Source organism: Drosophila bipectinata, chromosome 2R (assembly GCF_030179905.1).
Source record: "Drosophila bipectinata strain 14024-0381.07 chromosome 2R, DbipHiC1v2, whole genome shotgun sequence".
Lineage (NCBI taxonomy): Eukaryota > Metazoa > Arthropoda > Insecta > Diptera > Drosophilidae > Drosophila > Drosophila bipectinata.
Genome location: NC_091737.1, coordinates 9,596,657 through 9,621,220, shown reverse-complemented (window position 1 = coordinate 9,621,220; position 24,564 = coordinate 9,596,657). Strand labels below are relative to the sequence as shown.

At 45.6% G+C, this 24,564-nt stretch overlaps 11 protein-coding genes across 16 annotated transcripts; 7 read left to right on the top strand and 4 right to left on the bottom strand.

Annotated features, from left to right (window-relative positions):
• The first annotated feature begins 1,822 nt into the window (after positions 1 to 1,822).
• LOC108132876 (epimerase family protein SDR39U1) lies at positions 1,823 to 3,277 on the top strand. Of its 2 annotated transcripts, XM_017252448.3 has the most exons (4): positions 1,823 to 1,960; positions 2,023 to 2,465; positions 2,528 to 2,758; positions 2,816 to 3,277. In XM_017252448.3, exons 1-4 carry the CDS (start codon positions 1,939 to 1,941, stop codon positions 3,011 to 3,013), a joined length of 894 nt encoding a protein of 297 aa, XP_017107937.2. In that variant the 5' UTR covers positions 1,823 to 1,938; the 3' UTR covers positions 3,014 to 3,277. The 2 variants fall into 2 exon arrangements, with proteins under 2 accessions (XP_017107937.2, XP_017107939.1); XM_017252450.3 differs by lacking the exon at positions 2,816 to 3,277 and having other exon boundaries at positions 2,515 to 2,649.
• A 310-nt stretch (positions 3,278 to 3,587) lies between these two features.
• On the top strand, positions 3,588 to 4,488 carry Obp49a (Odorant-binding protein 49a). Its single transcript, XM_017252486.3, has 3 exons — positions 3,588 to 3,675; positions 3,733 to 3,939; positions 3,995 to 4,488. The coding sequence occupies exons 1-3, from the start codon at positions 3,628 to 3,630 to the stop codon at positions 4,376 to 4,378; spliced, it is 639 nt and encodes a 212-aa protein (XP_017107975.2). The 5' UTR covers positions 3,588 to 3,627; the 3' UTR covers positions 4,379 to 4,488.
• Positions 4,489 to 4,676: 188 nt separating this feature from the next.
• On the top strand, positions 4,677 to 5,767 carry LOC108132866 (uncharacterized). The gene is made up of 2 exons (XM_017252435.3): positions 4,677 to 5,055; positions 5,115 to 5,767. Exons 1-2 carry the CDS (start codon positions 4,689 to 4,691, stop codon positions 5,744 to 5,746), a joined length of 999 nt encoding a protein of 332 aa, XP_017107924.2. The 5' UTR covers positions 4,677 to 4,688; the 3' UTR covers positions 5,747 to 5,767.
• Positions 5,764 to 7,530, bottom strand: LOC108132865 (putative mediator of RNA polymerase II transcription subunit 29). Its single transcript, XM_017252434.3, has 3 exons — positions 7,339 to 7,530; positions 6,834 to 7,017; positions 5,764 to 6,772 (listed from the first exon to the last, which is right to left on the bottom strand). The coding sequence occupies exons 1-3, from the start codon at positions 7,403 to 7,405 to the stop codon at positions 5,866 to 5,868; spliced, it is 1,158 nt and encodes a 385-aa protein (XP_017107923.2). The 5' UTR covers positions 7,406 to 7,530; the 3' UTR covers positions 5,764 to 5,865.
• Positions 7,531 to 8,476: 946 nt separating this feature from the next.
• On the top strand, positions 8,477 to 16,742 carry Mgtor (nuclear basket protein megator). 2 transcript variants are annotated; one of them, XM_017252895.3, is made up of 5 exons: positions 8,477 to 8,747; positions 9,163 to 15,253; positions 15,312 to 15,646; positions 15,702 to 15,835; positions 15,906 to 16,742. In XM_017252895.3, exons 1-5 carry the CDS (start codon positions 8,597 to 8,599, stop codon positions 16,203 to 16,205), a joined length of 7,011 nt encoding a protein of 2,336 aa, XP_017108384.2. In that variant the 5' UTR covers positions 8,477 to 8,596; the 3' UTR covers positions 16,206 to 16,742. The 2 variants fall into 2 exon arrangements, with proteins under 2 accessions (XP_017108384.2, XP_070135251.1); XM_070279150.1 differs by lacking the exon at positions 8,477 to 8,747 and adding an exon at positions 8,883 to 9,033.
• A 234-nt stretch (positions 16,743 to 16,976) lies between these two features.
• LOC108132930 (uncharacterized) lies at positions 16,977 to 17,668 on the top strand. Its single transcript, XM_017252513.3, has 4 exons — positions 16,977 to 17,159; positions 17,214 to 17,299; positions 17,354 to 17,486; positions 17,546 to 17,668. The coding sequence occupies exons 1-4, from the start codon at positions 17,051 to 17,053 to the stop codon at positions 17,605 to 17,607; spliced, it is 390 nt and encodes a 129-aa protein (XP_017108002.1). The 5' UTR covers positions 16,977 to 17,050; the 3' UTR covers positions 17,608 to 17,668.
• Positions 17,669 to 18,665: 997 nt separating this feature from the next.
• On the bottom strand, positions 18,666 to 19,390 carry Twdlbeta (Tweedlebeta). The gene has a single exon (XM_017252491.3). The coding sequence runs from the start codon at positions 19,339 to 19,341 to the stop codon at positions 18,754 to 18,756; it is 588 nt and encodes a 195-aa protein (XP_017107980.1). The 5' UTR covers positions 19,342 to 19,390; the 3' UTR covers positions 18,666 to 18,753.
• A 698-nt stretch (positions 19,391 to 20,088) lies between these two features.
• Positions 20,089 to 20,854, top strand: LOC108132872 (uncharacterized). Its single transcript, XM_017252443.3, has 4 exons — positions 20,089 to 20,317; positions 20,373 to 20,461; positions 20,518 to 20,650; positions 20,715 to 20,854. Exons 1-4 carry the CDS (start codon positions 20,194 to 20,196, stop codon positions 20,783 to 20,785), a joined length of 417 nt encoding a protein of 138 aa, XP_017107932.1. The 5' UTR covers positions 20,089 to 20,193; the 3' UTR covers positions 20,786 to 20,854.
• LOC108132871 (uncharacterized) lies at positions 20,814 to 21,490 on the top strand. Of its 2 annotated transcripts, none has more exons than XM_017252442.3 (3): positions 20,814 to 21,101; positions 21,199 to 21,299; positions 21,353 to 21,490. In XM_017252442.3, the coding sequence occupies exons 1-3, from the start codon at positions 20,814 to 20,816 to the stop codon at positions 21,423 to 21,425; spliced, it is 462 nt and encodes a 153-aa protein (XP_017107931.3). In that variant the 3' UTR covers positions 21,426 to 21,490. The 2 variants fall into 2 exon arrangements, with proteins under 2 accessions (XP_017107931.3, XP_017107930.3); XM_017252441.3 differs by having other exon boundaries at positions 21,161 to 21,299.
• A 3-nt stretch (positions 21,491 to 21,493) lies between these two features.
• LOC108132870 (Death associated molecule related to Mch2 caspase) lies at positions 21,494 to 23,129 on the bottom strand. Of its 3 annotated transcripts, none has more exons than XR_011442477.1 (9): positions 23,006 to 23,129; positions 22,866 to 22,937; positions 22,737 to 22,790; positions 22,613 to 22,648; positions 22,493 to 22,549; positions 22,189 to 22,432; positions 22,035 to 22,131; positions 21,720 to 21,960; positions 21,494 to 21,650 (listed from the first exon to the last, which is right to left on the bottom strand). XR_011442477.1 is itself a non-coding variant. In XM_070278864.1 (8 exons), exons 1-8 carry the CDS (start codon positions 23,021 to 23,023, stop codon positions 21,584 to 21,586), a joined length of 960 nt encoding a protein of 319 aa, XP_070134965.1. In that variant the 5' UTR covers positions 23,024 to 23,128; the 3' UTR covers positions 21,520 to 21,583. The 3 variants fall into 3 exon arrangements, 1 of the variants encoding a protein (XP_070134965.1); XR_011442478.1 differs by having other exon boundaries at positions 21,720 to 21,957; XM_070278864.1 differs by having other exon boundaries at positions 21,520 to 21,650; positions 21,720 to 22,131; positions 23,006 to 23,128.
• Positions 23,130 to 23,312: 183 nt separating this feature from the next.
• On the bottom strand, positions 23,313 to 24,487 carry LOC122321276 (caspase-3-like). Its single transcript, XM_043210978.2, has 3 exons — positions 23,991 to 24,487; positions 23,522 to 23,930; positions 23,313 to 23,463 (listed from the first exon to the last, which is right to left on the bottom strand). Exons 1-3 carry the CDS (start codon positions 24,403 to 24,405, stop codon positions 23,367 to 23,369), a joined length of 921 nt encoding a protein of 306 aa, XP_043066913.2. The 5' UTR covers positions 24,406 to 24,487; the 3' UTR covers positions 23,313 to 23,366.
• Between the last annotated feature and the right edge of the window lie 77 nt (positions 24,488 to 24,564).

Sequence of the window (24,564 nt, the reverse complement as noted above, 5' to 3'; positions counted from 1 at the left end):
AAGCCGGACTGGATGGCAAAACTTGTTAGCTGCATCGCAATTATGACAGAATTAAGTTTTATGCTTTGCCGCCGAGGTGACCAACTGTCAGAGCCGGGCTAATCCCTCGATCTCCGGGAGACAACCGCAGCCGCAAGACAGCAAAAAACAACCGCACATGCATAAATGCATAAAACTGTCAGGGAGTGTGTGCGGCGTGTCAATAGCCAAGTGAGATGCGGTGCCAACGGATTCCAGTCCAGCTCCTACCCACATGTTACACAAATCACACTAGCGGCGGGATGTTGAGAACAAAAGTGGGTGTGGGAGTGGGTGAGGGTGACTATTGGTTGCATATATTCGGATATTCGTCCATGTTGTGCCATTGACTTTGCAACTTTGTTTAAAGGGGGGTGGCTGGACGGGAGGAGCACCACCTCCATCTCTCCATCTCCCCGTCACTGTTTGTCAATAAAACAAACAAAGAAGTTTGTCCCTCGAACCGGCAATGTGCAAAAGATACAAGCCGGAGTATTTGTATCTGTATCTGACTGTGTGTATCTGCATGTGCAGCGGAAGTGCAACTCAAACAGCAAGATACAAGGCAACTTTTTTAACCAGATCCTTTCCATCAACAGTTTCATATTTTCCTTTTGTCTAGAAAGTTTTCACGCCCCTATTCACTTTTTATCAGTGACGAGTGTCAAAGCCAAAAGTTATTTAAATTAAATTTTAAGTGGATGATATTTTTTAACAAAAAACTATAATTGATAACCTTAAATTTCAGCCATTAAGCTAGTCTCGTTGAACCCAATATTGTCCTGTTTTTTACCCGTTAAACTTAATTCACGCTCCTTTGCCGTTACTTATCCAACTGTACGTGTTTATGGCCTGATTGCAGGACTAGATACGAGCACCAGACCTCGTAATTATGGCCCTAGATCCTTTTTTTGCATCAGTTCCCGCCTTTCTCACTCAATGAAGCGCAATAATTGCTGTGCTTAATGCAAATTCTTTCTCCCAAAAGTCACGCCCACTTCCATGGGGGGATGCAGCCGCCTGGTGGCGGAGAAGGAAGAGAAAGTAGTGTCAACCCCGGCGTCGACTTGGTTAATGCCGCCGTACTGTGTCCGTATGCAAATGAGTTTCCAATGACTTGCCCCGAAAACAAAACACCACACAGCGAGACCAAGGATATGACGTGATATCGTCTGCTGCACTTGAACTTGGCTCCTATCCGCCATTAACTTGGCCACATGCGTCTGGTCGCTCCGGCTCCGCCATGTGGTTATGTATCGGAGTTTGCATGCGGAGTGAAAGCGTCATAGCCACTTGCATTATAGTTGTTGGCCAAAGGCGTTTTATGCTGAAATTTGCACTTTTATTGAGGTCTGGCTCTGGATCTGCTCCTTTGGACTCAAGCTTTAAGTTACTAAAGCGATAAGGCCAGTTGCAATTTGGTTTAATGTCTCCCCCACATCCAGCTTATCGCAGCACTTTAAATGGTTCGCGGGAGTGACACTAAAAGGCTTGAGAAAAGGGCACTTCTAAATCGAACTTGAATGATACCGATTATGCAAGAAAATGGTTGAAAAATGCGAAAAATATAAATAAATATTTTAAAACATAAATATTAAAGGAAGCTTAACGCCAGAGGAAATAGTTTTATACTAAGTAGCATTATACATAGTCGCAACTGTACAATATCAATGTAATAGGTCTTCTTATTTTATAATATATGCGATAATTAAACTAAAACATTTAATTTTAATATTTGTAATCATTTAAGTAAATTCTTGGCGCCTTTTCTTTTAAACGAATTTTCACCACCACATTTTCCACCACAAATTCAAAAATGTGGCAGCTCTAATCTAAATCAGCTGTTTTTTGATTACGCCGAGTGTCGTAAGTGGCTAAAAGTGCACTTCTTTGAGTTTTCGGAAATTCGGGGATAAGAAAATGTCGAAGCACGCCCTTATAGGTAAGTTGAAGTGTATCCCAAGGTCACGGATGGTAAAACGAGCCTCTGCCTCTCAATTTTAGGCGGTGGCACCGGCTTCATAGGCCGCAATCTGGCCCAACACCTGACGCACAAGGGCTACGATGTAACGGTCATCTCCCGAATGCCAGGAGAAAAACGAATCACTTGGCACGAAATCGAGAAGAATGGAATTCCCAATTCCGTGACCTCGGTAGTGAATGCAACAGGCCAAAATGTCTTGGATCCATCGAGACGTTGGACTCCCGGCTTCCAGCAGAATGTGTGGAACTCCCGCATCAATTCATCCAAAACACTGGCTCAGGCCTTAAAGGCAGCTCCCCAGGTCACCTCCTTCGTAAACCTATGCGGTGTTAGCCATTATCCACCCTCTGAGTCCAAGGTCTACAATGAGAAGGACAAGGTTGAGGGTTTCGACTACATGTCCAAACTATGTTTGGCCTGGGAGCAGGCGGCTCAGAGTGGCGGTGAAGAGGATTGCAAAAGGGTAAGTTAGTTTAAAAAAACAAAGGACGCTCTTTCATTAACCGATTCAGTAACTTACTCCAGACCATCCTTCGAACTGGCGTTGTCGTAGGACTTGGAGGCGGAATGATCCAATCTATTTGGTTGCCGTTCAAACTTGGTGTTGGCGGTCCCTTGGGCACAGGCAAACAGATCATGCCCTGGATACACATGCAGGACCTCTGCAGTCTGATACAACACATAATTGAGAAGCCGGTTAGAGGCGTGGTAAATGCCGTGGCCCCTGAAATTGCTAGCAACGGGAGTTTCAGCAAGGTAAGAGCTTACAAACTTCCCTTTTGACTATGATGCTAACAGGATATCTTATTCCAGGCATTTGCCAAAGCCTTGAATCGTCCCTGCATCTTCAACGTGCCCGAGTTCGTGGTGCATGCCATTTTTGGCAATGATCGAGCTGCTCTTCTCCTTAGTGGAGCCAAAGTGGAGCCCAAAGAAGCCATCGCCTCCGGCTTCAAGTTTCAGTATCCTACCGTCAATGAGGCCGTGAAAGAGTTGACCCGGAAGCGATGAACTGGATTGCCAATGGTTACTGATTAGTTTAGAGTTTCCTGTACATAAAAGTCATGGACAGTGGCCGCGCAAATTAAATCTCAAATTTCTGCAAGCTGTGAATCATATGAATCATCATCCCGGGAGATAATAGTTCCCGAAAATGAATTCATTTAATTTGTTTACTCATTTAGTCACGTCCACCAGTATTCCACAATTGTCTACTGTCACATTATATGTAATTATTGGCTTAATTTGTTTCTAAAAAAATCTCCGCCGCTTTAATTATTTGAATCGAAGGGCTAAGGGACTATTTGAAGTAGTAATCTGGGTTTGGATTATATAAGTGGAATCTGTAAAAGTTACTTTCCATGAGTTACAGCAGAGTGTGAAAGATTTTAGATAATTCTGGCTTACAGAACCTTTTGCAACTGGACAATTGAAATAATTGGAAACAATCGTAGCTGAGCGAGCACAAAAAAAATTAATTGACTTGCACACGCTGCTGCCAATCCGGCTGTATGGCTACATAATTTTTATAAAGTTTTTGTTTTTGCCCAGATTGGTGGGATCTATAAATATGCCAGCCATGTCGGTGGAAGATTCAGTTTCATTTAGAGCCGCCAAACCGCAAAATGCTCTCCAGCTCCCCACTATTAGTTCTTGTTGTCGGGTTTTGCCTGGTATGATAGCCTGAAATCACGCGATTCTACTTTTGGTTAAATCTAATCCATTAACAGAATGCAGCCGATTCGGCTGACGTGGACTGCTCCAAGCGGCCACCATTTGTGAATCCCAAGACCTGTTGCCCCATGCCGGAGTTCGTCACCGCAGAGCTGAAGGAGAAATGCGCCCAGTTCAACATCACCCGACCACCGCCAATGGATGGTGATGCCAGTGGTTCCTTCGAGGGCAAACGTCGTCACCATCATCCGCATCCACCACCGGTTGGTAGATTCTGTGTGAAAGGAATCTATCTGATATCCTTTTCTCCCCATTCAGTGTCTGTTCTCTTGCATTTTCAACGAAACTGGCATCTATGTGGACCGCAGCTTGAATCAGGCCAAGCTGACCAGCTATCTCCAGGTGGTGTTCAAGGATAGCACCGATCTTCAGACCACAGCTACCGAGGCCTTCACCACTTGTGCCACCAAGGTGGCTGAGTTCGAAGCCAACCTACCGGCTCGTCCTCGTCCATCTCCGCCACCTGGAATGCCGATGTGTCCCCACGATGCCGGCCATCTAATGGGCTGTGTCTTCCGTAATCTGATGAAGAACTGCCCGGCATCGATCAGAAATGATTCTGATGAGTGCACTCAAGCCAGGGAGTTCTTCACCAACTGCAAGCCACCCCGAGGACCTCCTCCCTCCGGCGAGGACATGTAAAGCAACCGAGAAAACCTCACCAACCGACATGCGTAGAGCATTTAACCCCTTCCCAGACAGAAAATTCAATTTTTTTTCAATTTAACGCAATAAATGTTTAAAGCTCAATATGGTTTCACTTCCTTCTTTGATTGCCACATCCTCTAAGCCACTTATCGCCGTGCTGCACGTCTGGAGGCGCAATGAGTTAGAAAATTAGGTTTTCCCTTTCAAGAAAATTGCTTATCGCGCGCATGTGCATGGCCAGAAAACCGTTCAACATCCTGGACCAAGGACTCATTCGCCTTGTGTGCGGGAAAGTGTAAGGACCATGGAGGAGGAGCTAAAATTATTCTTCGAGGAATGCCGGAAGCAGGAATTTTCTGGCCAGGAAATGTGGGCCATATGCAAGCCTCTAATCTGGAGAATCCGAATGGCAAGGGCTAGAAGGTGGCTTTTTATCGGCCTTCCTATTTTGGTCTCTTACATCCTTTGGCTATACTGCGATACCTTTGCTTGGTACGTGAGTGCCCTGGGCCGGATAATGCTCATCCAAGTCCTGCCTCTCTGGGACTGGACTCCCTACTACAATTCAAAGTGTTTGATTGCTCGGAATGCTCAGCGAGTACAAGAGGAGCTACCGCCGCTGGGCAGGCACGAAACCGTGTGGGAGAATTGTGCCCTCTGCGAGTCTCTAGGTGAGTCTGACAAGAATTAATTCCAGCCAATATTAATCCTTTAATCTCCAACCATATAGAAGGAATAACTACAACTTCGAACATGAGCTACTCCTTGCTGGAATCTCAGTATCTGGAGCGCGGCATACCCATCATACTTACCGATGCTGGGTTGGAAACAAATTTTTACAATCTTTTGGAGCTCATAGAGGAAAGGACACCGGAATGGCTCAGCAGTGAGCCCTGTGACGTTTCCACCAATCTTCTGTTAAAGAAACTCTTCAACCTAGAGGCGGCCTTTGACAAGATATACTCTGCTGGAAATCCTTGGCACCTGCAGCTCCGTAACTGCCAGAAGAAAGCGGTGAAGTCGTCGCGGTTGTTTCTGGAACGTCCCTACTATTATCCTTTACACCTGGCTCCATACTATTCCAGCTGGATACTGGCTGTTCATCAACAAAAGCGACACCAGGCTGAGATCTATGTCCGAGGGTTGATTCTTTTCCAGCAACTAAGCGGGCACTTCGAGGTGACTCTTAATCCCAAGGAGCCATGCAACCAGGACATATGCCCCAGCTTAAGGATGCGTCTGAACGCAGGAGAGGGGTTGATCTTTTCGACAGACCTCTGGAGACTGAGCTACGGTTTGGAGAAACCGAATTCAAAGCAGAGCTCCCTGGCCAGCATCTTCGAAATCGACTGGCAGCCATAAAACCATAATAATTAGTTGGCCGAAATTGTATTTACACACACAACCAGATGGACACAAATAGAAGCCTAAAGTTTACACAAGGAATCGAAAGTGGTCTAGTCACTAGAGTAGGGATTAGCTTAAGCACGGCGACACTTGGCCTCAACCAGTTTCTGCAGGGTCGCTGTTAGACTATTGATTGCATCAATCTTCATGCGCTCGATGCGCTCTTGCTGCACCAGCGACATCTTCTGGACCTGCACCTGCTCCCGCTGCAGGCTTCGTTGTAGCTCCATCTTCTCGCGCTCTACCTCCAGCTTCCTTTCAAAGTAGTCCTTCCACCACACGTCATCGGGCATGCCGCCCACAGGCTGCGAGCCTAATGGCCTGGCTAGATCAAACATCTTGCCGTTGGCCTCCAGTTGCTGGTGGCTGCTGTTGCTGATGCGCTCCGCTTCCATCTGATGGTCAGTGTCGAACTCCATCTTCGGCTGCCTCACCTCATCAATGCTGTTGCTGCTGTCTTCGTCGAATTCGTCGTTCGATTTGCTGTCCTGCAGTTGGTGCTCCTGAATCTGGGCCTGCAGAAGTACCTGGTCCACGGGTGTAATGTACGGTTGTCCCTCCTTCGCTTGTGGCTGAGCGGGTAGCTGCAGTTGTGGTGTTCCGGGCTTCTTCTGATACGGTAACTCTATTGTTGTTGGTTGCAGCTGCATAGGTTGCTGCTGCGGCTGTTGTTGCTGCTGCTGGGGCTGCTGTGGTGTTCCCTGATTCGGGTTCTGGCCTGGCGTGGAATTCTGGGCTGATGTTACTGTGGCACTGGACTGCGGCTGCATATCAAAGTCTGCCTTCTTGCCCTGCAAGTACTTGAACATTTCCTCGAAGAACTCCCAATGCACATATCCGGAGACGTACTTCTTGCTCAGATTCTTATTGTAGGTGATGAGGATGTTGTGCCATTTCTTCTGCACCTTGGCGGCAGAGTAGCGAAATCCCAGGCGTTGCAGTTGACGGGTGCAGTGCAGCCACAAAGCAGTTCTCTTTTGTCTTTAACGAAGTGAAAAAAACTATTACACTACTTTTTGTGAAGCTTAAATACCTCACTCACCTGCCCTCGGTAAAGCTCCCCTCCATGGGACCCCGTATGTGAATCAGGGCCCTTGTGGCCTCCGTGGTCCAAGCCCTTTCGTACGGCCCCCGCCCCAGGGTGTTGGCACTACCTTGGGCATCTGCCTCCTCCAACAAACACTCATCATCCAGGTCATCTAAATCGTCATCGCTGATTTGGTAAGCTAGAAAAAAACACGAAATAAATATGAGATTTCAAACTTGTTGCTGTTTGGTGAATAGGCGGCAACTCTGGCGCAGCATCCTTTTGTGCGCTCTCAGGACTCGCTCTCTCGTTTGTAGCTTTCAAGTTGCCACCCACCGTCAAGCCAGAAAACATCCTAGCTTTGCTAACTGCGACTGACATACATCATGATACACACAAACATACACTGCATACATCATAGCTGTCTAAGTTTAGGAGCACACACACGCACATAAATTTAATCCCAGGTATATCCTAGAATTTTTATCGCTTAATTTGAGCTAATTGTCTGCAGACTTACGTTCGTTGTCCTCGCCATTATTGCCATTGCTAGGAGCACTGCCTCCGTTCAATTGAATCTGAGCCATTCGGCCAGGCCAATTTTCTTGCTTTGGTTTAATTTTTTTACTGCCAGACCTTAGACCTTTCGACTGCCAATAGTTTTCACATCTAAAAGGACGAATTTCTGGCTGCAGCTTCCAGGCGTCGAGAACATCGCGTGCGCCTACTCTCTCCAGCAGCCGCTCTCTCATTTTCTTGCCTCAGATCTGAGGGAAAGCTGCGGCTAGCAAAAGAGCACTAGTGTAAGTGGAGTTGGGGTGGCACGGGGCTAGAAGGGGGCGGTGAGGTGGGTGGAAGTGGGTGTGCAGGTGGAAGTCAGTGTGGGTGGGAGTGCAGCATCTGCGCACTTTGCGCTCTATTCCGCAGGTCTCGAGCCGCAGCCTCACTGGAAATGCTGGAAGAAATGGAAAGGCTAACCTAAATAGTTCTAGTCCGCTCGCACAGGATGTAAAGGATGTTTATAACAAAACAGTTCTAAGTCGCCAAGCTCATTTGCAAAAATTTAATAATCTCCCTAAAATACTATCAAAAATGTAATTGAAGTATTTGAAAAAACTATTATGAGTTATTATTTACAATAAAATTACTGTTAGTACTGACTTTTTCCATGGAGTATGTTTCTTTCTTGTAAGATAATAATTCTTTTAATCTTATTTAAATAAATCTTTTCATTTAGAGAATGGTCAATCATAGCATAATCTATCATCTTTAGATCAAGGTGAAAGACGTAACCGGAAGAGACCGACCCTTTGGCTAGGAACTCGTCCCGACAACTTTCAAATATTTCACCTTTGCGCGCCTTTCCGTACTTTATAACCCTTGAAAGGAGCATGGTGCACCTGTCACTTTTAAATTTTCGACAACAAATGGCCAAATAAATAGTTTGTCCTTTAAACTATAATGTAGTGGTAGATCAGGAAAATATAAACTTAATTAAGGCGCCGGCTTGCCTAAGTACAAATATTATAAAATAAAAAACAAAATTTAGTATTTTCGATAATAAAGAAAAATCGATAGATCGATATTGATAAAACAAAATCCCTTTTGCTTGAAAATATATCGATGTTTTATAAATCTATCAACAAGTCCACATTTTTGTTGGGCACACTTCTTTGGCATCTGACAAGCGTCTGACGAGAAAATATTTTTTTCCGAAAAAAGAACTGACTACGAATAACTTGTATTAAATTGCCGCTTGACAAGAACTATTTGCTAATATGGATCTCAGCGGTCCACAATCTCTAGACAACATACTCCTGCCCGAGGAGCTGAAACTTGTGCCGGAGGACGTGCAGAAAAAATTGTCGGCATACATTAATACATTTTCTGATGAGTATTGCAAGGAACGCGCCGCAGCCAACCGCCTGGGTAAGTTAGTTTATATTATTATAAGTAAAAACAATAAAAGGTGTAGAATCCATCACTGTAGAACCCTTGGGTTTGGGGCCCAAAATTTTTCATACATAGCCGGCGTTTCTAGACGTCTTTTTCCGGTTCAAAAATCAAGCTGAACGATATTGAGATCATGATTTAGAATAGCTCAATACTATTACTGACAAAATTTTGCCCGCTATTTGTTTCTTTAGCCGCATTTTTGCTCATTTCCCGGCTTGTTGCACTTTGCAAACAATGGCCGCTCTGCATGCATATGCTTGTAAGTATGTATGTATGTGCATAGCTACATATGTATTACTGTTGGACGGTGTGGCAACGCTGGTCATCATTCTTTCTGCCGGCTTTCAAATAAAAAATGAATTTTATGTTTTTACTTAAATTTCTTTAGGCGAAACAGAACAAAAATGCGAGGAGCTTCAGAGCAAAGTGGAAGACTACCTGGTGAAGTTCAACAACTTCGAGCAGAATGTGAACGAGCTTCGCGCGCAACTAGACCAAGTATCCGCCGAAAGGGCCCACCTTTTGGAAACGGTCAGCAGCTATGAACAGAGTGTCTCCGTGCTTCGGAAGGAGAAGTCGACTACAGTCGAAGAGCGCGATTCGCTAATGAAGATCATTGAGCGTCAGAATGCAGAGCTAGACAGACTAAAGCAGGATCTGCACACCTACCAACAACAGTTGAGCAGCGCCATTGCAGCCAAGTGCGAGGCAATCGCCCGTGTTGATGAGATCCAGAGCAAGGAGGTGTCGCTGGAAGTGAAAGAACGCCGGCTGGAGAGCGAAAGAGCCATGCTGCAGCAAGAGAACCAACTGCTCAGCAGTGACCTTAATCGTACCAACTCCGAGATGCAGAACATTCGACGAGAGCACTCACTGAACATCATGCAGCTCGAGACGCAGGTCAAGGAAAAGACCGATGCCCTACAGCTGGTGAAAAACCAGCATGCCCAAGCCCTTAAGACCATCGAGGAGCTAAACCGGAAGATAGAGGAGCAAATGGAAAGCGTCTACCAGCACAACCAGTCCACCGAACAATACGTGGAAAGGTTGAAAAAGGAGCTCGACGCCAAGGACAAGTTATATGAAATATTCAAGAATACTGAAGAGGAAACCTTGGCTCAGCGAGATGAGCTCCTGCACGGCATTACCGAACTCAAGCGTCTGCTCCAAGTCGCTTCGGATGAGTACGGACAGTTGGAAGCCGAAAAGGAGGCGATGAAGAACTCCCACGGTTTAGAGGTGGAAAACCTTAACAAAAAAATCGCCGAATTAAAGACTGAGATCGGCCACGCCAACGAACTGCTGAAGGAGATGCAGGATCGCAGCCTGGAGAGCGCTATATGCCAAATTGCTCCTAGTGCCGCACTAGCCTCACGTATCATGCGATCCGATCTTTCGCTTACCGAACTCTACTCCATGTATGCCAAGAACAGTGAGGAACTGGAGATGCGCAACCGCGAGAATGAACAGCTTAAACTGCAAATTAAGTCCATTCTGGATGAGATCAACGAGAATGCCCCGATCTTGCAGAAGCAGGGAGCCGACTACCACAAACTTAACGAGGCACATGCTTTGCTTATGCAAGAACGTGACGAGCTGGTCGAAAGGCAGCTGGTGCTGGAGCATGAACTGGAAAGAACATCCTTTAATTTGACCCACTGCCAGAAGGAGGCCAAGAAGCTGAAGCAAACGCACTCCGATCTCAGTCGACAGGTGTGTGCGTTGCTCGACGAGCTCAACTGTTTGCGGGCTGGAGTTCCCCGTGTTAAGAACACCAATCGCGACGGGGTGATAAACAGCGAAACGCTTATAGACCAAAACTATATTACTTTTGCTTCCATTCAAGAGCTGCAGGAAACGAATATAAAGTTGATTGCCTTGAGCCGCGAATTGAGCTCTGCAATGGAAGAATTCGAAAAGTCCAATGAAAAACAAGCGCTAAAGGAATGCGAAGCAAAGCTGAAGAAGGCCAGCGAGCGATTCGCGGAAATGGAAGTGGCATTGGGACAGAAAAACACCACCATAACTACCCTGCTCTCCAAATGCGAGCGCTACAAGAAATTCTACTTTGCCGCTCAAAAGAAACTCGGACAGAAGACGGTGGATCTGGACGACTCAAATATTGAACTGAATGATTCCGCGATGGACATCTCTACAAAGTCTGCCGCACAACAGGAGGAGGAGAACAAACTGGAAAGGCGTGTGCGTAGCTTGGAAAACCAACTTGAGGAGGAGGTCAAAAAGTATGCAGCTTTGAAGGAGAACTACGACTACTATACTAATGAAAAACGCAAGAACGACGCTCTAGCCCAGGAGCAGTTTGACTCCATGCGTAAGGAGGTGCGCGAACTGACTTCCTGCAACTGCAAGCTCATGAATGCCACTGAGTTCCAAAAGGAACAGATCGATTTGCTGCACAAGAACATCGATACCTACAAGCAGCAAGTATCTGCGCTGGAGGAACGCACAAAGGGCTATGAGAAGACCATCATAAAACACGAACAGACCGTGCTAATGCTCAAGGACGAGGTGATTGGTGCTCACCGAAAACTGGCCACTGTCGATTCAGAGGCTCACAGCCTGCGCCAGGAGAATCGTAATCTAAAGGACACCTCCATGCGGTTACAAATGGAAAAGGAGGCCTACCACCGCGAGCAACAAAGTCAGTCGTTGCTGCTTAATAACTTGGAGTTCATTAAAGCCAATCTGGAAAGATCGGAGACTGAGGGGCGCCTTCGACTCGAGCAGCGATTGGATGACACTGTTAGGGAACTGGCCGCCCAACGTCGCCACTTCCAAGAGGAGGAGGAGAAGTTCCGAGAGTCCATCAACGAGTTCAGGCGCCAAACTGAGACCGCTATAAAGCTGAAGGAAGAGGAGAAGCAGCAGGCCGAAAAGTGGCAGGCCGAGCTAAAGAGCGTACGGGAGGAGCTGGTACAAAAGAACAATCAGGTGGCCGAGCTCAGCAAGAAGCTCCAGGAGAGCCTTACGCCCTCAATGAATGAGAACCCCATCGCGGCGGCCAACAAGCGGGCTCGCGACTTTGAGCTCAAGTTCGACCAGGCCACCGTCGAGATCGCATCCCTTACCAAAGAGCTTGCCAAGGCCCGGGAGCACGGCGAACAGTTCTACAAGATGTCGCAGAGCGCCGAAAGCGAAATCAAGCGGCTGCACGAAATGCACGTGGAACTGGTGGCCAAGCAGGAGGAGGAGATCAACAAGTTGAAGAGTACCGAGGCGGAACTTAAGGCCCGCATCACTGACCTCGAAGCGGAGGCGATGCTCTCGACTGTCACCGAGCAGAGCAAGAGCAACAATCAATCGGATCAGCTCAAGCTGGCCCAGGATGAGCTGAAGAGCGTTCTCGAAAAACTGACAGAGTCGGGTCGCACCATTCGCACCTTGCGGGCTGAGAACACCAAGCTGGCGGAATCCTTGAACGCGGTGGAAGTAAAATACGCCAACGAGATGGTGCTGCACTCGTCCGACATCCAGGAACTGACGCGCATCAAGGCGGACTTCTTCAAGGTCCAAGGTGAGCTAAACGAGTTCAAGGCTGGACGAGAGTCGCTACAGGCCGCCCACGACGAGCTGCTTCGCTCAAATGCGGAAGCCCAAAAGCTGCTGGAACAGGAGAAGGCGGAATCGGAGAGCCGAGTGGCGGATCTGCATGCCCTGAACGCCAGCCTGCACGAGCAAATCGAAGCTCTCACCACGAAGCTGACGGCCTTGGCTAGCCAGTCCCAAACTTCCAACACATCGCTTCTGAATGACTCCGCCATGGACGCCGATCAGAGCCTGAACGTATCTGCCGGCGAGGAAAACAAGAACAACGAGCAGCTTCTGAAGATTATCAAGTTCCTGCGCAAGGAGAAGGATCTGTTCGCCGCCAAGTTGGATATTGTAAAGGCTGAGAATGCCCGCTTGGTATCGGAGCACACCATCCAACAGAAGAAGGTGGACGAGTTGAATGGTTATCTGAACCAGGAGAGGACCAAGAGCCAGACCGATGTGGTTTCGGCCAACAAGCACGAGGAAGTGCTCCGAAAGATCGAGACTCTCAATGCCATAACCGACAGCAACCGCATCCTGCGCGAGGAACGCAATGCCTTGACGCTCCGTGTGGCCGAGCTCACAGAACGCATCAGCAGCGTTGAGAAGGAGCTGTTCCCGCTGCAGTGCGGCAACAAGGAGCTCACCTCAAAGATCGAGGAGCTGAATGTGGAGAACACCTCGCTGCGCACCGAGGCGATCAAGTGGCGGCAGCGCGCCAACGCTCTGGTGGAGAAGAGCAACCGCAACCCAGAAGAATTCAAGCGTTTGCAAGGGGAGCGCGAGCATTTGGCCAAGCTGCTAACCGCCGAAAAGGACATGGCCAAGAAGCAGCAGGACGAGTTGGCTTCCCTCAAGCAACGTCTTGACACGGAGCTTCCGCAACTGAACAAACACCTCCAATTGCTGGACGAAGCCCGTAAGAAACAGGCGGAGGAGTCCAACAATCTGAAGCAGACCAACACGCGCCAGGCCCAGGAGCTTATGGAGCTGAAGAACCGCCTGCTCCAAAAGGAAGAGGAGCTCCTCAAAGCCAACGAGGAGTTGGAGAACAAGGACAAGACGATCGCTGACAAGGACACCAAGGAGTTGCAGCTCCGCAAACTGGCCAAGCGGTACAAGGACTTTTACATGGGACTTCAGGCCCAAACAGGAGGTGCCGAAACCACTGCCGAGCTGGAGAAGGTGCGAACCGAGCTGGAGGAGGTTAACAACCAATTGAAGGCCGCCAAGGAGGATCAAGAAAAGGTGGCCAGGGAGAACGATGAGTTGAAGAAGCGCACGGAACCCGAATCCGATCCCTCATCGGTGCGTTTGGAGTACAAGACCAAGCTGGACAAGTTGGTGGTGGACCTGACTGTGGCCCGTACCGAGTTGGCCAACCAGGAGTCCACTTTCGCATCCACCAAGTCCTCCTACGACGAAACCATTGCCCGACTGGAGAAGGAGCTGCAGGAGAACATTGCCGCCAATAAGGACATCAATCAGCGACTCACTCGCGAAAACGAGTCACTGCACATGAGGATTAACCAGCTCACTCGGCAGTTGGGCTCCCAGCAGTCCACCAAGCCATCGACCAGCTCTGTGGCAGAGAAGGGCAACATTTCGGAGAGCTCTCCGCGGACCGCCAATGTAAAGCCGATGTCCGGCTCCGCCACAGTCCAGCAGTCGGCCACGGTTACTCCCTGGCGAGGTGGCGAAACTCCTCTGGCTAGTATTAGACCCATCTCTGTGCAGAACAGCCGCACTGCAGCCATACTTCCTACCAGCCAGCAACCCTCGGCGGCCTCCAGTGCATCCACATCGTCGTCTTCATCGTCATCCTCCTCCACATCCACGACGTCTGCTGCGGCGAGCGGTGGGAGCTCTGCAGTGGCCCAAACAGCTTTAGTGCCGCCTCAGCAGCAGGTGCATACAACAGGAAGCGCTGCTCTCGAATCGATGGCCTCTTCGTCACCCACATCCTCGCACACGGATTACATGCCGTCCACTAGTTCCGCTGCAGTGGCAGTGGCGGCGATTCCTCCGATGGGCGCATCATCGGCCGCGGAAAGTTCTCAAGAGGCGGAAAGTATCCAGCACCCGCAGCAGAACGACGCCCAGCTCTTCGTGGGCGGAGCGCAGCAGCAGGTGGTCGCCCTGGTGTCGCCACGCGTCGAGGGTTCCTCCTCTTCGTCTAGCTCCACCTCTGCTCCCAACGCAACAGTGCCAAGCATCCAGGACGGCGGAAATCAGAGCCAGCAACCCAGCACCTCGGGCAGCAGCAGCAGCTCCTCCACAGTGGTGAGCAGCCACAGCCGTCATACTCCTTCCAGCAGCAATGTGACCACTACCCAGGCCGGCTGCTCCTCCGTGGGCATCAAGCGTCCGCGAGACGTGGAGGGCGACTCCTCCACCACCACCGAAGAGGGCGTGCCCGAGAAGATGGCCAAGATGACCAAGCGGCTTCGGGCACCCGTGCACAGTGGAGAACTCTCCGCTGGCCACATTGGTGACTCCGGAATGGATGTGGACCAGATGCCCACATCCTCTCAGCGCGACCAGGAGGACGACATCCAAGTGGTTGACTCGGACGACGAGGATGTTCTGGCAGATGCGGATGATGGTCCCATTGATGGCGGCGATGCCGAACAAGAGGTGTACGAGGACTCCTACGAGCAAGACAACGAGATGGACGACCATGAGGGAGCAGACGACGAAAATGAGATGGCTGCCGATGCACAGGACAACAACGAGGTCGACATCGAAGAAGTGCCGGAGCAGCAACTTCAGGCGCAGGAGGAGAACCAATTGCTCGATAGCCAGGCTGTAGCTGCAGTGGCAGTCCAGGAGAACAACCAGAGCCAGGCCATCACCAGCGGCAGTGGCGACTCCTCCAATCCAGTGGCCGCATCAACATCCTCGGCAGCTGCTCGTCGCACTGAAAGGTTTCTATAATAAGGTCTCTCTAATGCAACCACATTTCATCAATGTTTCTTCCCTCAGCTCGTTGGAAATTGTCAGCTCACCCCAGGTTTCAAACTTCAGTGAGCAGCCAGCCAGCCAGAGGGTAGAAGCTGCAGAAGTGGATGGCACAGCGGTCCATGCGGAAGGAGCATCCGAAGAACGTGCAGGTCCCAGCGGCGAAGGGGCTGCGGCTGCCAGTTCTCCACAAAAACAAGGCGATAGCGGAGAGGGTAGTGGCATCGATGCCAACAAAGCAGCCGACGGTGACGATCAAGCTGGTCGAGCAGAAAATGTCAACGAAGCGGACGAAGCATTCGCTGAAGAGACCCTAGCCCCTGGCCAAGAGGAAGATTCCCAGCCGTTGGGAAACGAAAGTAAGTCCAAGAAAAAGTAACTAAGATTTCCATGACTAATCTGTGGTACTTTTAGATCAAAATGTGGGAACGAGTCAGTCGGAGGTGTCCGATAACCAGGCCAATCATGGCGAGGGCAACCCCACGGAGGACAGCGAGGGCACTGATGGCGTATCCTCGGAGGGAGAGAAGCAGGCCGTCGGTGTCGAGGTAAGGATGCATTTTTGTACTTTATCTTATCACAAAATTACTAACTTACGCTATGCTGTTTGTTTTTTAGGAGGAGGGTCGTGAGGCAGAGGCCACCTCACCTTCGGAGAATACACGATTCCGCCAACTCCGCAGTGCAGTGCCCACTCGTCGCGGAGGTCGCGTCCTGATGCGCGGCGGTAGCCCCAGTAACCAAAATAGGCCGCAACGCATCGTCTGGCAGCGTGAGACGTCCCCTGGAAATGTCCAGCGCGAATCCTTGCCGCCTGGTGCTTCTAGCAACCGAGGATTCACCCAGCGTGCTCGCACTCGTCGTCCCCTCCGCCGACCGTCTCCTAATAATTTCAACAGCGGCGGGCGTTTCCCTTAGGATGATGACGGAGTGGCCACTGTGAGCGATGCAGAACTGGAAGCGATAGTTCTAGCCGGAATCTACGGGTGGCAGAGTGAAAGTTAAGCGATAAGCGAGTCATATTTTTATTAAATATTTAAATATTTTTCATAAAGGTTTAGTTAACATACGATTTAAGGAGCCTCTCGCTTATCGCTTTGCTCCCACTCTGACACCTTTCGAGCTATATCTGTCGTCCAACCATTTCGCATCACTTTCCGTGGCATCTTTGACATCTGACTTGGGACGAGGGAATGTAAGCGGACATGTTGACGAAAGTCCGCTGTAGGCTGACTATAATCATGGCATAAACTGGGGTAGATCTAAGGATCCTCGCATTTAAATATACAATTATCATAAGGTGGTTCTTTTTAAGAAGACGTTGATAAAACTACAATTCATTACTCAACATTCTATCGCTTGCCAAGTTGCAGCTACCAAGACGCAAAGAGCTTTTGTTCTTGTTTATAATATTTATTGTAGATTTTATAATGTCAATAAAAAATATAAAATGATCATTTAATCTTTTTTTTTGGTAATAATTGGTAATTCAAAATTACGACTTTAAGGGGAATGAAAGTAATTCTTAGACACGAAATGTGGAGCATCGATCGACCAACCAAGATGGCAATGACCTTAATTGGTCTAAGCCGGTAAAGCTTGATTAATTATGCGAACCACAGCAGTTAGACATGGAACGTGACCAGAATCAACGCCTCAAACATAATTGCCAACAATCGAAAGCTGGCACTATGTATAAACATTAGTGTAGCTGGCCAAGCTGGAAAAGTCTTAAAACATTATACCCACAATTGATTTAAAAAATGATCTACACAGATAATTGCTGTTTTTGTATCGGCCTAAAGTGCGGATGCATTCTGATATCCCTCATAGAAGTACTGATCCGGGGCATGGATCGCTTCTTCGTAGACCGTATGTGGTATTCCAAGTGGTTGTAACATTTATTTTAAAAACCTATTGATAAAGGCGAATCCGTATTGGGGTTTCTATCACTCGTGGTCAGCGGTGCCTATGTGATCTGTTGCATTTTTCTCCTTCTTGGAGCTGTGTTGGTAAGTTGCTTCGAGGTATTACTTTATCCAGTGGAGAATAACCTTCTCTATAAGGAAGCCAGATGCTTTCTATTGCCATACCTCATGGTGTCCTGTTTACGTTTTGTGGTTTTGGTCGCCGAAGGTGTATTTGTGGCCACAGAAGGAATCGTCAATGACTATCTAATATTTGATGTACTGCAATCCGGTAAGCTCTTTAAGATATTTATTTTATTAGTCTAATTTTTATTCGCCAATTTTTTACAGTTCTTGGTTTATATTTCTGGCTAGTGGTCTATTCCTACTACGATAGGCTCTACCAAGATTAAAAAAAATTATCTAATATTTAATTTGTATATTTTTTGTTCTTAAAATAAATTGTAAACAATTTGTGTTTGGCCGTTTGAGAATTTCAGGTATTTCAAACTTTTCTAATGGAACCCCTAGTGAAATCCAGGATTTTTATTTTAGCCCCAAGCCAAGTCCATATCTTGGCCAATTCCTATCCGATCCTTCAGCGGAATACCTTAAACAATTTGTAGTTCGATTCCCCTTCAATCTGCATCAAAACCCTGTAACAAAAATTTCGATCCAGATTTTTCAAATTTTTCTGATTTTTCTGATTTTTCTTGTAATATCCAGGATTTCCATTTTAGCCCCAAACCAAGTCCATATCTTGGCCAATACCTATCCGATCCTTAAGCGGAATACCTTAAACGATTTGTAGTTCAATTCCCCTTTAATCTGCATCGATTGTAACAAAAATTTCGATCCAGATTTTCCAAATTTTTCTGATGGAACCCCTTGTTAAATCCAGGATTTCCATTTTAGCCCCAAGCCAAGTCCATATCTTGGCCAATTCCTATCCGATTCTTGAGCGGAATACCTCAAACGATTTGTAGTTCCCCTTCAATTTGCATCAAAAACTTTAAACAAAAATTCTGATCAATATTTTTTAAATTATTATCGCTTCAAATTCTCCGAAAATAAAAATATGAGCCACTGCGAAAACCACATCGTGGTCAATATCAGTCGTCCAAGGAATATACCTTAACTATGAATAAAAAAAACAAATGCAGTAAGTGAGCTCATTAAAATTATTTATATTCAGAAGCTGATTCTTCTTTTTATCTATTCAAAAATGAAATCATTTCTATTTCATTTCATTTCTATATTTAGGTTTATACTCGTCCCACATTGTATTTAATTTATTAAAGATAATAAGAAAGGTAGGGAAATAACCCCTTAAGCTCTTTAACGATTCATCAAGATAAGGTATCGATGACGAGTGATTCTGAACGTATTCTCATTCAAAAATAATCCTCATAAAGCATTGAACTTGGCGCCTGAATCATTCCCAATAAATAAAGATCCGGCTCGAAGCTAATTTTGCATTCTCTAAAAACTGTTCTTTAATGGCAGCGATCATAAATAATATTTACATTCATGGGCTGTGACCTATCTGACTATTGAAACTAGAACTGCTCTAGGGTACGGGGGGCAGGTGGTGCTCCGTACTCCTCCGCGGGAGCAGCGGGTGGGCCATACTGGGTGGCCGGCTTGGGCTGCTGCTGCTTGTACTTGATGAAGTACACCTCCGGCTTGGAGGGCTCCGTGGGCTCTGGTGCCGGCAGGATAACGGGCTGCTGCTCCTCGGGCTTCTTAACCAATACATAGACCAGAGTCTTGTGCTCGTCCTGCACTGGAGGAGGCAACACCTGGCGCACAGGTGCAGGAGGGTTGGGGGCCTTGATGAAGATGATCTTGTAGTGCTTCTTGGGCACGGCGGTTTGGATAGGAGCGGCCGCGGGGTAGAGTTCCGGCTCCTCTGGCGGCACATGCACGTAAACGTTCTTTGTCACAATGGACTCACTGGCTGGTGGTCCATAGAACGCAGCGGGAGGTCCGTAAACTGGAAGAGGCTGAGCCGGAGCCGGGGGACCGTATTCCTTTTGGGGAGCCGGCGGCGGAGGCGGCCCATAGCGAGATTTTGGTGGCTCCGGGCGGGCCAGGGTAACGGCCAAGCTGGCAGCCACAAGGAGAAGGATGTACTGGGATTGCATGGTGATCTTGTCGATGGTTCGGCTGCGAATGAAGCTACAATTGCAGGTCAAGCCGTTATTATATATGAGTCGTTGGCCAGACAGCCGTTTGTATAACCCCCCTCTGGGCCACATTTTGCATAATATTTCCGATGGCTTCCCAATTGCGTTACGCGTAGCTCTTCAATCCGCGCCTGCACTCCGCGATGCATACAAATTAGCGCCAAGACTTCGTTTTCGATAGCAGCGGATTCCGTTTCGGATTGGAATTGGGATTCGGATTCGGCTGGGGGGTGATGAAAACGAACTCTGCCAAAAGGTAAACAGATCGGATCGAAGGGAGGGGCCCGGCCAGCGTCACGTTCTCCCTCTCTGGAACTTCCCGGCCTCTTTTTGTTTTTGTATTTTTATTATTTATTTTTTTTGGGCACTACAAGTATTTGCCAAAAGCATACCCATTAAAGCCCGATTGCGTTGTTTGCTGGTAATTTATTATGTAACTCGATTGACACGATCACATACCCGGCGCTTTGAGGTAGGCCAGGGACGGTCATTGCAATTGTCATCACCTGATGGATTACTTTTCTTGACGATAAAGTAGTGCTAGGTTAACAAGTTATACACACGTAGAACACAGGTTTTAAAATATGAACTACTTGGTACCTTTTCTGGAATAAATAAACGATGGAGTCAAACAAATATTACTCATACGCCGCGTATTACTAGTTATGTTAATAATGTGTTACTAAACTTAAGGTCCTTTGAATTCCATGTCAACGTTAACAACTCCCTCGGCATTTCATACTTGCCTTACAAAAATACTCCCAACGACTCAAAAAACTAAAATCCAAGCCGAATAACAATTAAATCATCATGATCTACCTTCAACGCTGCTTGTGCTGCGTGGATCTGCGCCTCGGCACTATTATCGTTGGGATATTACACATTGTTCTGGACGTTTTTGTCGCCATCTACGTCGCCGTTTTCGGGGAGTCTGGTAGGTGGAGGGATCTTCAACATAACATCAGTTAATGAGTTACTACAATTTTTAGGAAGCCCCGATCTGGCCCACAGATTGTTCCTTATCTTCATGATGATTCACTTTCTGAGCTGCGTGCTTCTAATTATTGGATGTTTAAGGGTAAGATGGACATTTTTTCTCAAAAATACGTTCTAAAGTGAGTTTTTTTTCTGCAGCTAAGGAGCAATGATATGATATTTTACGTACTAATGACCTTGCTCCAGATACTGGCTATGATTATACTCATCATATCCGATGTAATCCTTAACATTTGGTATTCGGTGATTCTAGTTTACGCCGTGTTGTTGGGTGAGTATTCTTTGGAAACATAATAATAATAATAGTATTATTATCTTTGTTCCTGTTACCATAGTGATAGCTATATACTTATGGCTGGTGGCTTACTCCTTTTACGCAGCACTCGGCGGAGCTCTTTTCATCTGAATGCGATTCGTGCCGGCATTCTCCAGATATGTTTGTAATAAATTGTACTGTGTCTATATGTAGTAATAAACTGCTTAGCTTTTTCCATCACAAAAATATAAAAAATTCGAGGTTAAAGGTTAAAATGTGGCGTCTTCGTAAATGTTGCTGCTTCTTGGGATTGCGCAAGGGATGCATCCTGATCGCCATCTTGGACTTCTTCACGAATGTCCTGGTGCTGAATTTTGCAGAAACCAAGTTCATCGGTCACATTGAACAGGCTGTGGCCATTTGTCACTGCATTGGATGCATTTTTCTTCTAGGTGGAGCTCTGATAGTAAGTCGGATATTGGAATCTTCAATAGGAACCAAAATATTCACATTATACCAATGCAGAAATCGAATGTCCTGTTGATGTTTTTTCTTATAACCAGCCTAACGAACTACCTCATCCTGATCGTCTACTGTGTCACCATCCTAATTTCAGGACAAGAATACGCCACAGCCACAGCTGCCTCCTGTACCGTCTATATTTGTGAGTTCCCCTCTTCAGTTCACTCCAATTGAAATATATTATCGTGTTTTTAGGCTTTGGAGTCTACTTTTGGATTGTGGTCTATTCGTTCTATGTCGAAATCAGAACACCCACCGATGTTTATGAGGTTTAAATTATTGAATACACTATTTTGCTAGAGATAATAATTGCTTTTAAGTTGATGGGATAATCCTAATATCCTGTTAGCTTAAAAGCTATTTTATTTGTACCGTAATATCAAAATAGTTTCTATAATAAACTCTAAAATCTATAAATTCGTTATCCTATAAAAAATCACCAAAGCAGTAAGGTTCATATAGAGTAGATGTTATCGATGGCACTTGTTTATTCCTAAAACGATAGAAAGATATACTTTTGGAATTAATCTTAATTTTTTAGTCTTATACGTATATGTATTACTTATTTTCTGTTGATTTGGTAATCACTTGTTTGTTAACATCATTGACGATAGCCCGGAAATCTTTGGTTAATGCATCTTTATTCATGACCTCGCAAAAGGTTTGAATGTAAATCGAGCCTGTCATTCCATGGCGGAAGCTTAAAAATCCTTCGGTGGTGCTGTAACACTTCATGATCCCCAAAGGATCTTTTCGAAACACTGACGAGTCCGCTTCCCAAACGCCTTTGCAGGCCTGAACTACTAGAATTAAAGGTTTTCCTTTCAAGGACGGGTTTTCAAGTAATGGGTGGACGACGTGAGTGTCCAAATCATACTCTCGATTATCAGACGCTGTAATTTTTTCCTTTGGGCTACCATGGCTCAAGATAACAATAATCAATGCAGATTGCAGCTTGAAGTCCCTTTTGGATACTGCAATAATAAATTCGAGTTATTATTTAAATATTTATCTAAAAGACCATAGCCTACAATTAAGAAGGGTTGATGTCACTTCATTTAAACCAGGATTATTAATAGTTTCTATGGAGCATCCAAGTTTTTTGAATGTTTTGTCCAGAGATTGGACATCCATAGAACTGCCAGCCCGATGTAGGGTACTATCATTGAATTTCTCGTGATTCAGTATGACTACAGTAGCAGGCTTTAGTTTTTTCGGATCAATTGGAGTTGGAGTTGCAAGATTTTCAACAGGTGGCATATGTCCTATGGCATCCTATTTTTAAAGAATATTATATTAAAAAATATTTTTTCCAAAAGAATATTATATACCTACACAACGTTGAGTAACCTGGGTTAACGTTGAATAACCTGTGTTATTAAAAGCTTCCTCCTTAAAAAAGAACTTGTAATTATATTTTTGAAACAATGTTATTTAGGTTAAAGCCTTGCTTACTGGTTTCACTGAAATAGCAACCAAAGGTAACTGACTCTGGAAACCCGTTGGACAAAAGAATATCATATAGTTAGATTGTGTTCTAAAAAGAAATATAAGAATTATTAAAACCCAAGCTACTTACTCTAAACCCTGAAAAATTCATGTTTGCTGGATGTTCTACTTGTCTTTGGGAATCCTTTAACAAAGTTAAATATTTAAATTTAACAAGAAAATAATTGTAATTAATTTAAAACAAAATATGGTTACTTACAGTTGGAAAACGCATTTCTAAAGGATACGATTTCATAGGTATTGAAACCAAAGGCACCTGTTTTAATGAATCCTTTAAAAAAGTATTATTTTTGTTAAGTTAGTTTAGTTTAGTAAATAAACGATATATGGTTTCCATACCGAACTCCTTTTGTCCATAGTAGTATATCTTTTCCTAGATGCTTAACTTTGCTTATACTTTTTATTGGGAATTTAATAAATTTCCTGTAACGATAGGTTGGCTTTTAATAAACGACTGAGTGCCTTGCATTTTTAAAACAAATCGCAATTCCCTTATCAAAGTTTGGATGGGCCTGCAATTGTTTATATAAAGCTTTAAAGTAATTGTAAGATGACACATAAATGATAAGTTGATAAATGATAAGATTTTAGGAGTACGCTGTTGACTAGGCTGGACAATTTTTTGCTGAGTTTATAGACAATTGGGTAGAATTATAACAAAACCATATTTTATTCTCCTATTCTATATAATATACAGAGTTTATTGATTCACATTTGGATTCCCATCGGTATAAACATTGTGGCCAAAGTAAAATTTTTTATTCAGACTTGGGACGAATGTTGGTATCTGCTTTTTTCTGAAAAGTAAAAAAAAATATTTTATAAATTATAGAATAATTTTAATGGTAAGGTTACCCGTTATAAGTTTCATTCGCCACTTGAACGCCTACTTTCTGAATTATGGTTTGGAAGTCCCACTTCCTTCCATATAGATTCAAGTGGATGCACAGGGCCTGAATATAGCACGATCCTGTCACCGAGTCACGATAACTTCTGAATCCTTCCGTGGTAGAGTAACACTTGATATATTCTGTGGGAGTGGATTTTATGGGTGATGCATCAACCTCCAGATTTCCTTTGCATGCTTGGGTAATAAGGATTTTTGGTTTTCCACGCAGCGTCTCATTCCTGAAGAGAGGATAAAGGACATCGTCGTTCAAGTTGTAAAATCTACCGTCACAGGTACTAATCATATCATTGCGGCCACCATGGCTTAGAATGACAATAACCAAAGCTGGCAAGTGCATCAAACAATCCAATTCCACTTAAAATAAAGTATTTGTATGTATCATAAGATATAAATTACATGTCTCTAAATTCTTACATTTTTTGAATATATTTTTAATATCAGCCAACTTTGGGTTCAGGATTTCATTTACATCACAGTTCAGGGAAGTAAAGGTGCGATGGAGAGCTTCAACATCCTGTGCCGTTCCTTCCCGTTCGCTGCCATCCTCAAATATATGATGGTTGAAGATCAATACCAATGGACGCGGTGCGTTCACAATATTTTTAGGAACTGAAGGTTTTTTTTTATCTTGTGTGTTTGTGGGGTTCATCTTAATGGCACTCAAGGGTCCCTGGGGGTCAGACTTTGATTTGGCAACACACCTGAGGACAGGCAACACAAAGTTGTCTCCGATCTCACCAACTCCGGGTATTACTTTTGCCATTTCATAGTACCTCTTCATAGGTGGGCATATATGTCGCAAAACTCCTTTATCCGTATCAAAGCACATGATGTCTTCAAGTAAATAAGCATTATATTCAAGGCGGATCCGATGTTATTGGTTCGACGTTCAAAAATAAACAGAACGCAGAAACCCTTAGACTTATCGTAATATACTACCTTTGAATTACAGCGCAATAAAACGAAAAAAACCCCTTAATATTTATCA

Coding starts and splice junctions, on each gene's coding strand:
- LOC122321276 (XM_043210978.2), bottom strand. CDS start 24,405: ATGTGCTTTGATACGGATAAAGGAGTTTTGCGACATATATGCCCACCT. Junction 23,931..23,990: donor TAAAAATATATTCAAAAAAT/GTAAGAATTTAG, acceptor CTTTATTTTAAG/TGGAATTGGATTGTTTGATG. Junction 23,464..23,521: donor GCGAATGAAACTTATAACGG/GTAACCTTACCA, acceptor TTTACTTTTCAG/AAAAAAGCAGATACCAACAT.
- Mgtor (XM_017252895.3), top strand. CDS start 8,597: ATGGATCTCAGCGGTCCACAATCTCTAGACAACATACTCCTGCCCGAG. Junction 8,748..9,162: donor CGCCGCAGCCAACCGCCTGG/GTAAGTTAGTTT, acceptor AAATTTCTTTAG/GCGAAACAGAACAAAAATGC. Junction 15,254..15,311: donor GCTGCTCGTCGCACTGAAAG/GTTTCTATAATA, acceptor TTCTTCCCTCAG/CTCGTTGGAAATTGTCAGCT.
- LOC108132930 (XM_017252513.3), top strand. CDS start 17,051: ATGATCTACACAGATAATTGCTGTTTTTGTATCGGCCTAAAGTGCGGA. Junction 17,160..17,213: donor GGATCGCTTCTTCGTAGACC/GTATGTGGTATT, acceptor CTATTGATAAAG/GCGAATCCGTATTGGGGTTT. Junction 17,487..17,545: donor ATTTGATGTACTGCAATCCG/GTAAGCTCTTTA, acceptor AATTTTTTACAG/TTCTTGGTTTATATTTCTGG.
- LOC108132871 (XM_017252441.3), top strand. CDS start 20,814: ATGTTTGTAATAAATTGTACTGTGTCTATATGTAGTAATAAACTGCTT. Junction 21,102..21,160: donor TTCTAGGTGGAGCTCTGATA/GTAAGTCGGATA, acceptor ATACCAATGCAG/AAATCGAATGTCCTGTTGAT. Junction 21,300..21,352: donor CTCCTGTACCGTCTATATTT/GTGAGTTCCCCT, acceptor TCGTGTTTTTAG/GCTTTGGAGTCTACTTTTGG.
- LOC108132866 (XM_017252435.3), top strand. CDS start 4,689: ATGGAGGAGGAGCTAAAATTATTCTTCGAGGAATGCCGGAAGCAGGAA. Junction 5,056..5,114: donor TGCCCTCTGCGAGTCTCTAG/GTGAGTCTGACA, acceptor CCAACCATATAG/AAGGAATAACTACAACTTCG.
- LOC108132876 (XM_017252448.3), top strand. CDS start 1,939: ATGTCGAAGCACGCCCTTATAG. Junction 2,466..2,527: donor GTGAAGAGGATTGCAAAAGG/GTAAGTTAGTTT, acceptor AACTTACTCCAG/ACCATCCTTCGAACTGGCGT. Junction 2,759..2,815: donor GCAACGGGAGTTTCAGCAAG/GTAAGAGCTTAC, acceptor ATCTTATTCCAG/GCATTTGCCAAAGCCTTGAA.
- Twdlbeta (XM_017252491.3), bottom strand. CDS start 19,341: ATGCAATCCCAGTACATCCTTCTCCTTGTGGCTGCCAGCTTGGCCGTT.
- LOC108132870 (XM_070278864.1), bottom strand. Junction 22,791..22,865: donor TAGAAATGCGTTTTCCAACT/GTAAGTAACCAT, acceptor ACTTTGTTAAAG/GATTCCCAAAGACAAGTAGA. Junction 22,433..22,492: donor CCCAGGTTACTCAACGTTGT/GTAGGTATATAA, acceptor CTTTAAAAATAG/GATGCCATAGGACATATGCC.
- Obp49a (XM_017252486.3), top strand. CDS start 3,628: ATGCTCTCCAGCTCCCCACTATTAGTTCTTGTTGTCGGGTTTTGCCTG. Junction 3,676..3,732: donor TTGTTGTCGGGTTTTGCCTG/GTATGATAGCCT, acceptor ATCCATTAACAG/AATGCAGCCGATTCGGCTGA. Junction 3,940..3,994: donor ATCATCCGCATCCACCACCG/GTTGGTAGATTC, acceptor CTCCCCATTCAG/TGTCTGTTCTCTTGCATTTT.
- LOC108132872 (XM_017252443.3), top strand. CDS start 20,194: ATGATCTACCTTCAACGCTGCTTGTGCTGCGTGGATCTGCGCCTCGGC. Junction 20,318..20,372: donor CGCCGTTTTCGGGGAGTCTG/GTAGGTGGAGGG, acceptor TACAATTTTTAG/GAAGCCCCGATCTGGCCCAC. Junction 20,651..20,714: donor AGTTTACGCCGTGTTGTTGG/GTGAGTATTCTT, acceptor CTGTTACCATAG/TGATAGCTATATACTTATGG.
- LOC108132865 (XM_017252434.3), bottom strand. CDS start 7,405: ATGGCTCAGATTCAATTGAACGGAGGCAGTGCTCCTAGCAATGGCAAT. Junction 7,018..7,338: donor TAATGGCGAGGACAACGAAC/GTAAGTCTGCAG, acceptor GTTTTTTTCTAG/CTTACCAAATCAGCGATGAC. Junction 6,773..6,833: donor GGGAGCTTTACCGAGGGCAG/GTGAGTGAGGTA, acceptor ACTTCGTTAAAG/ACAAAAGAGAACTGCTTTGT.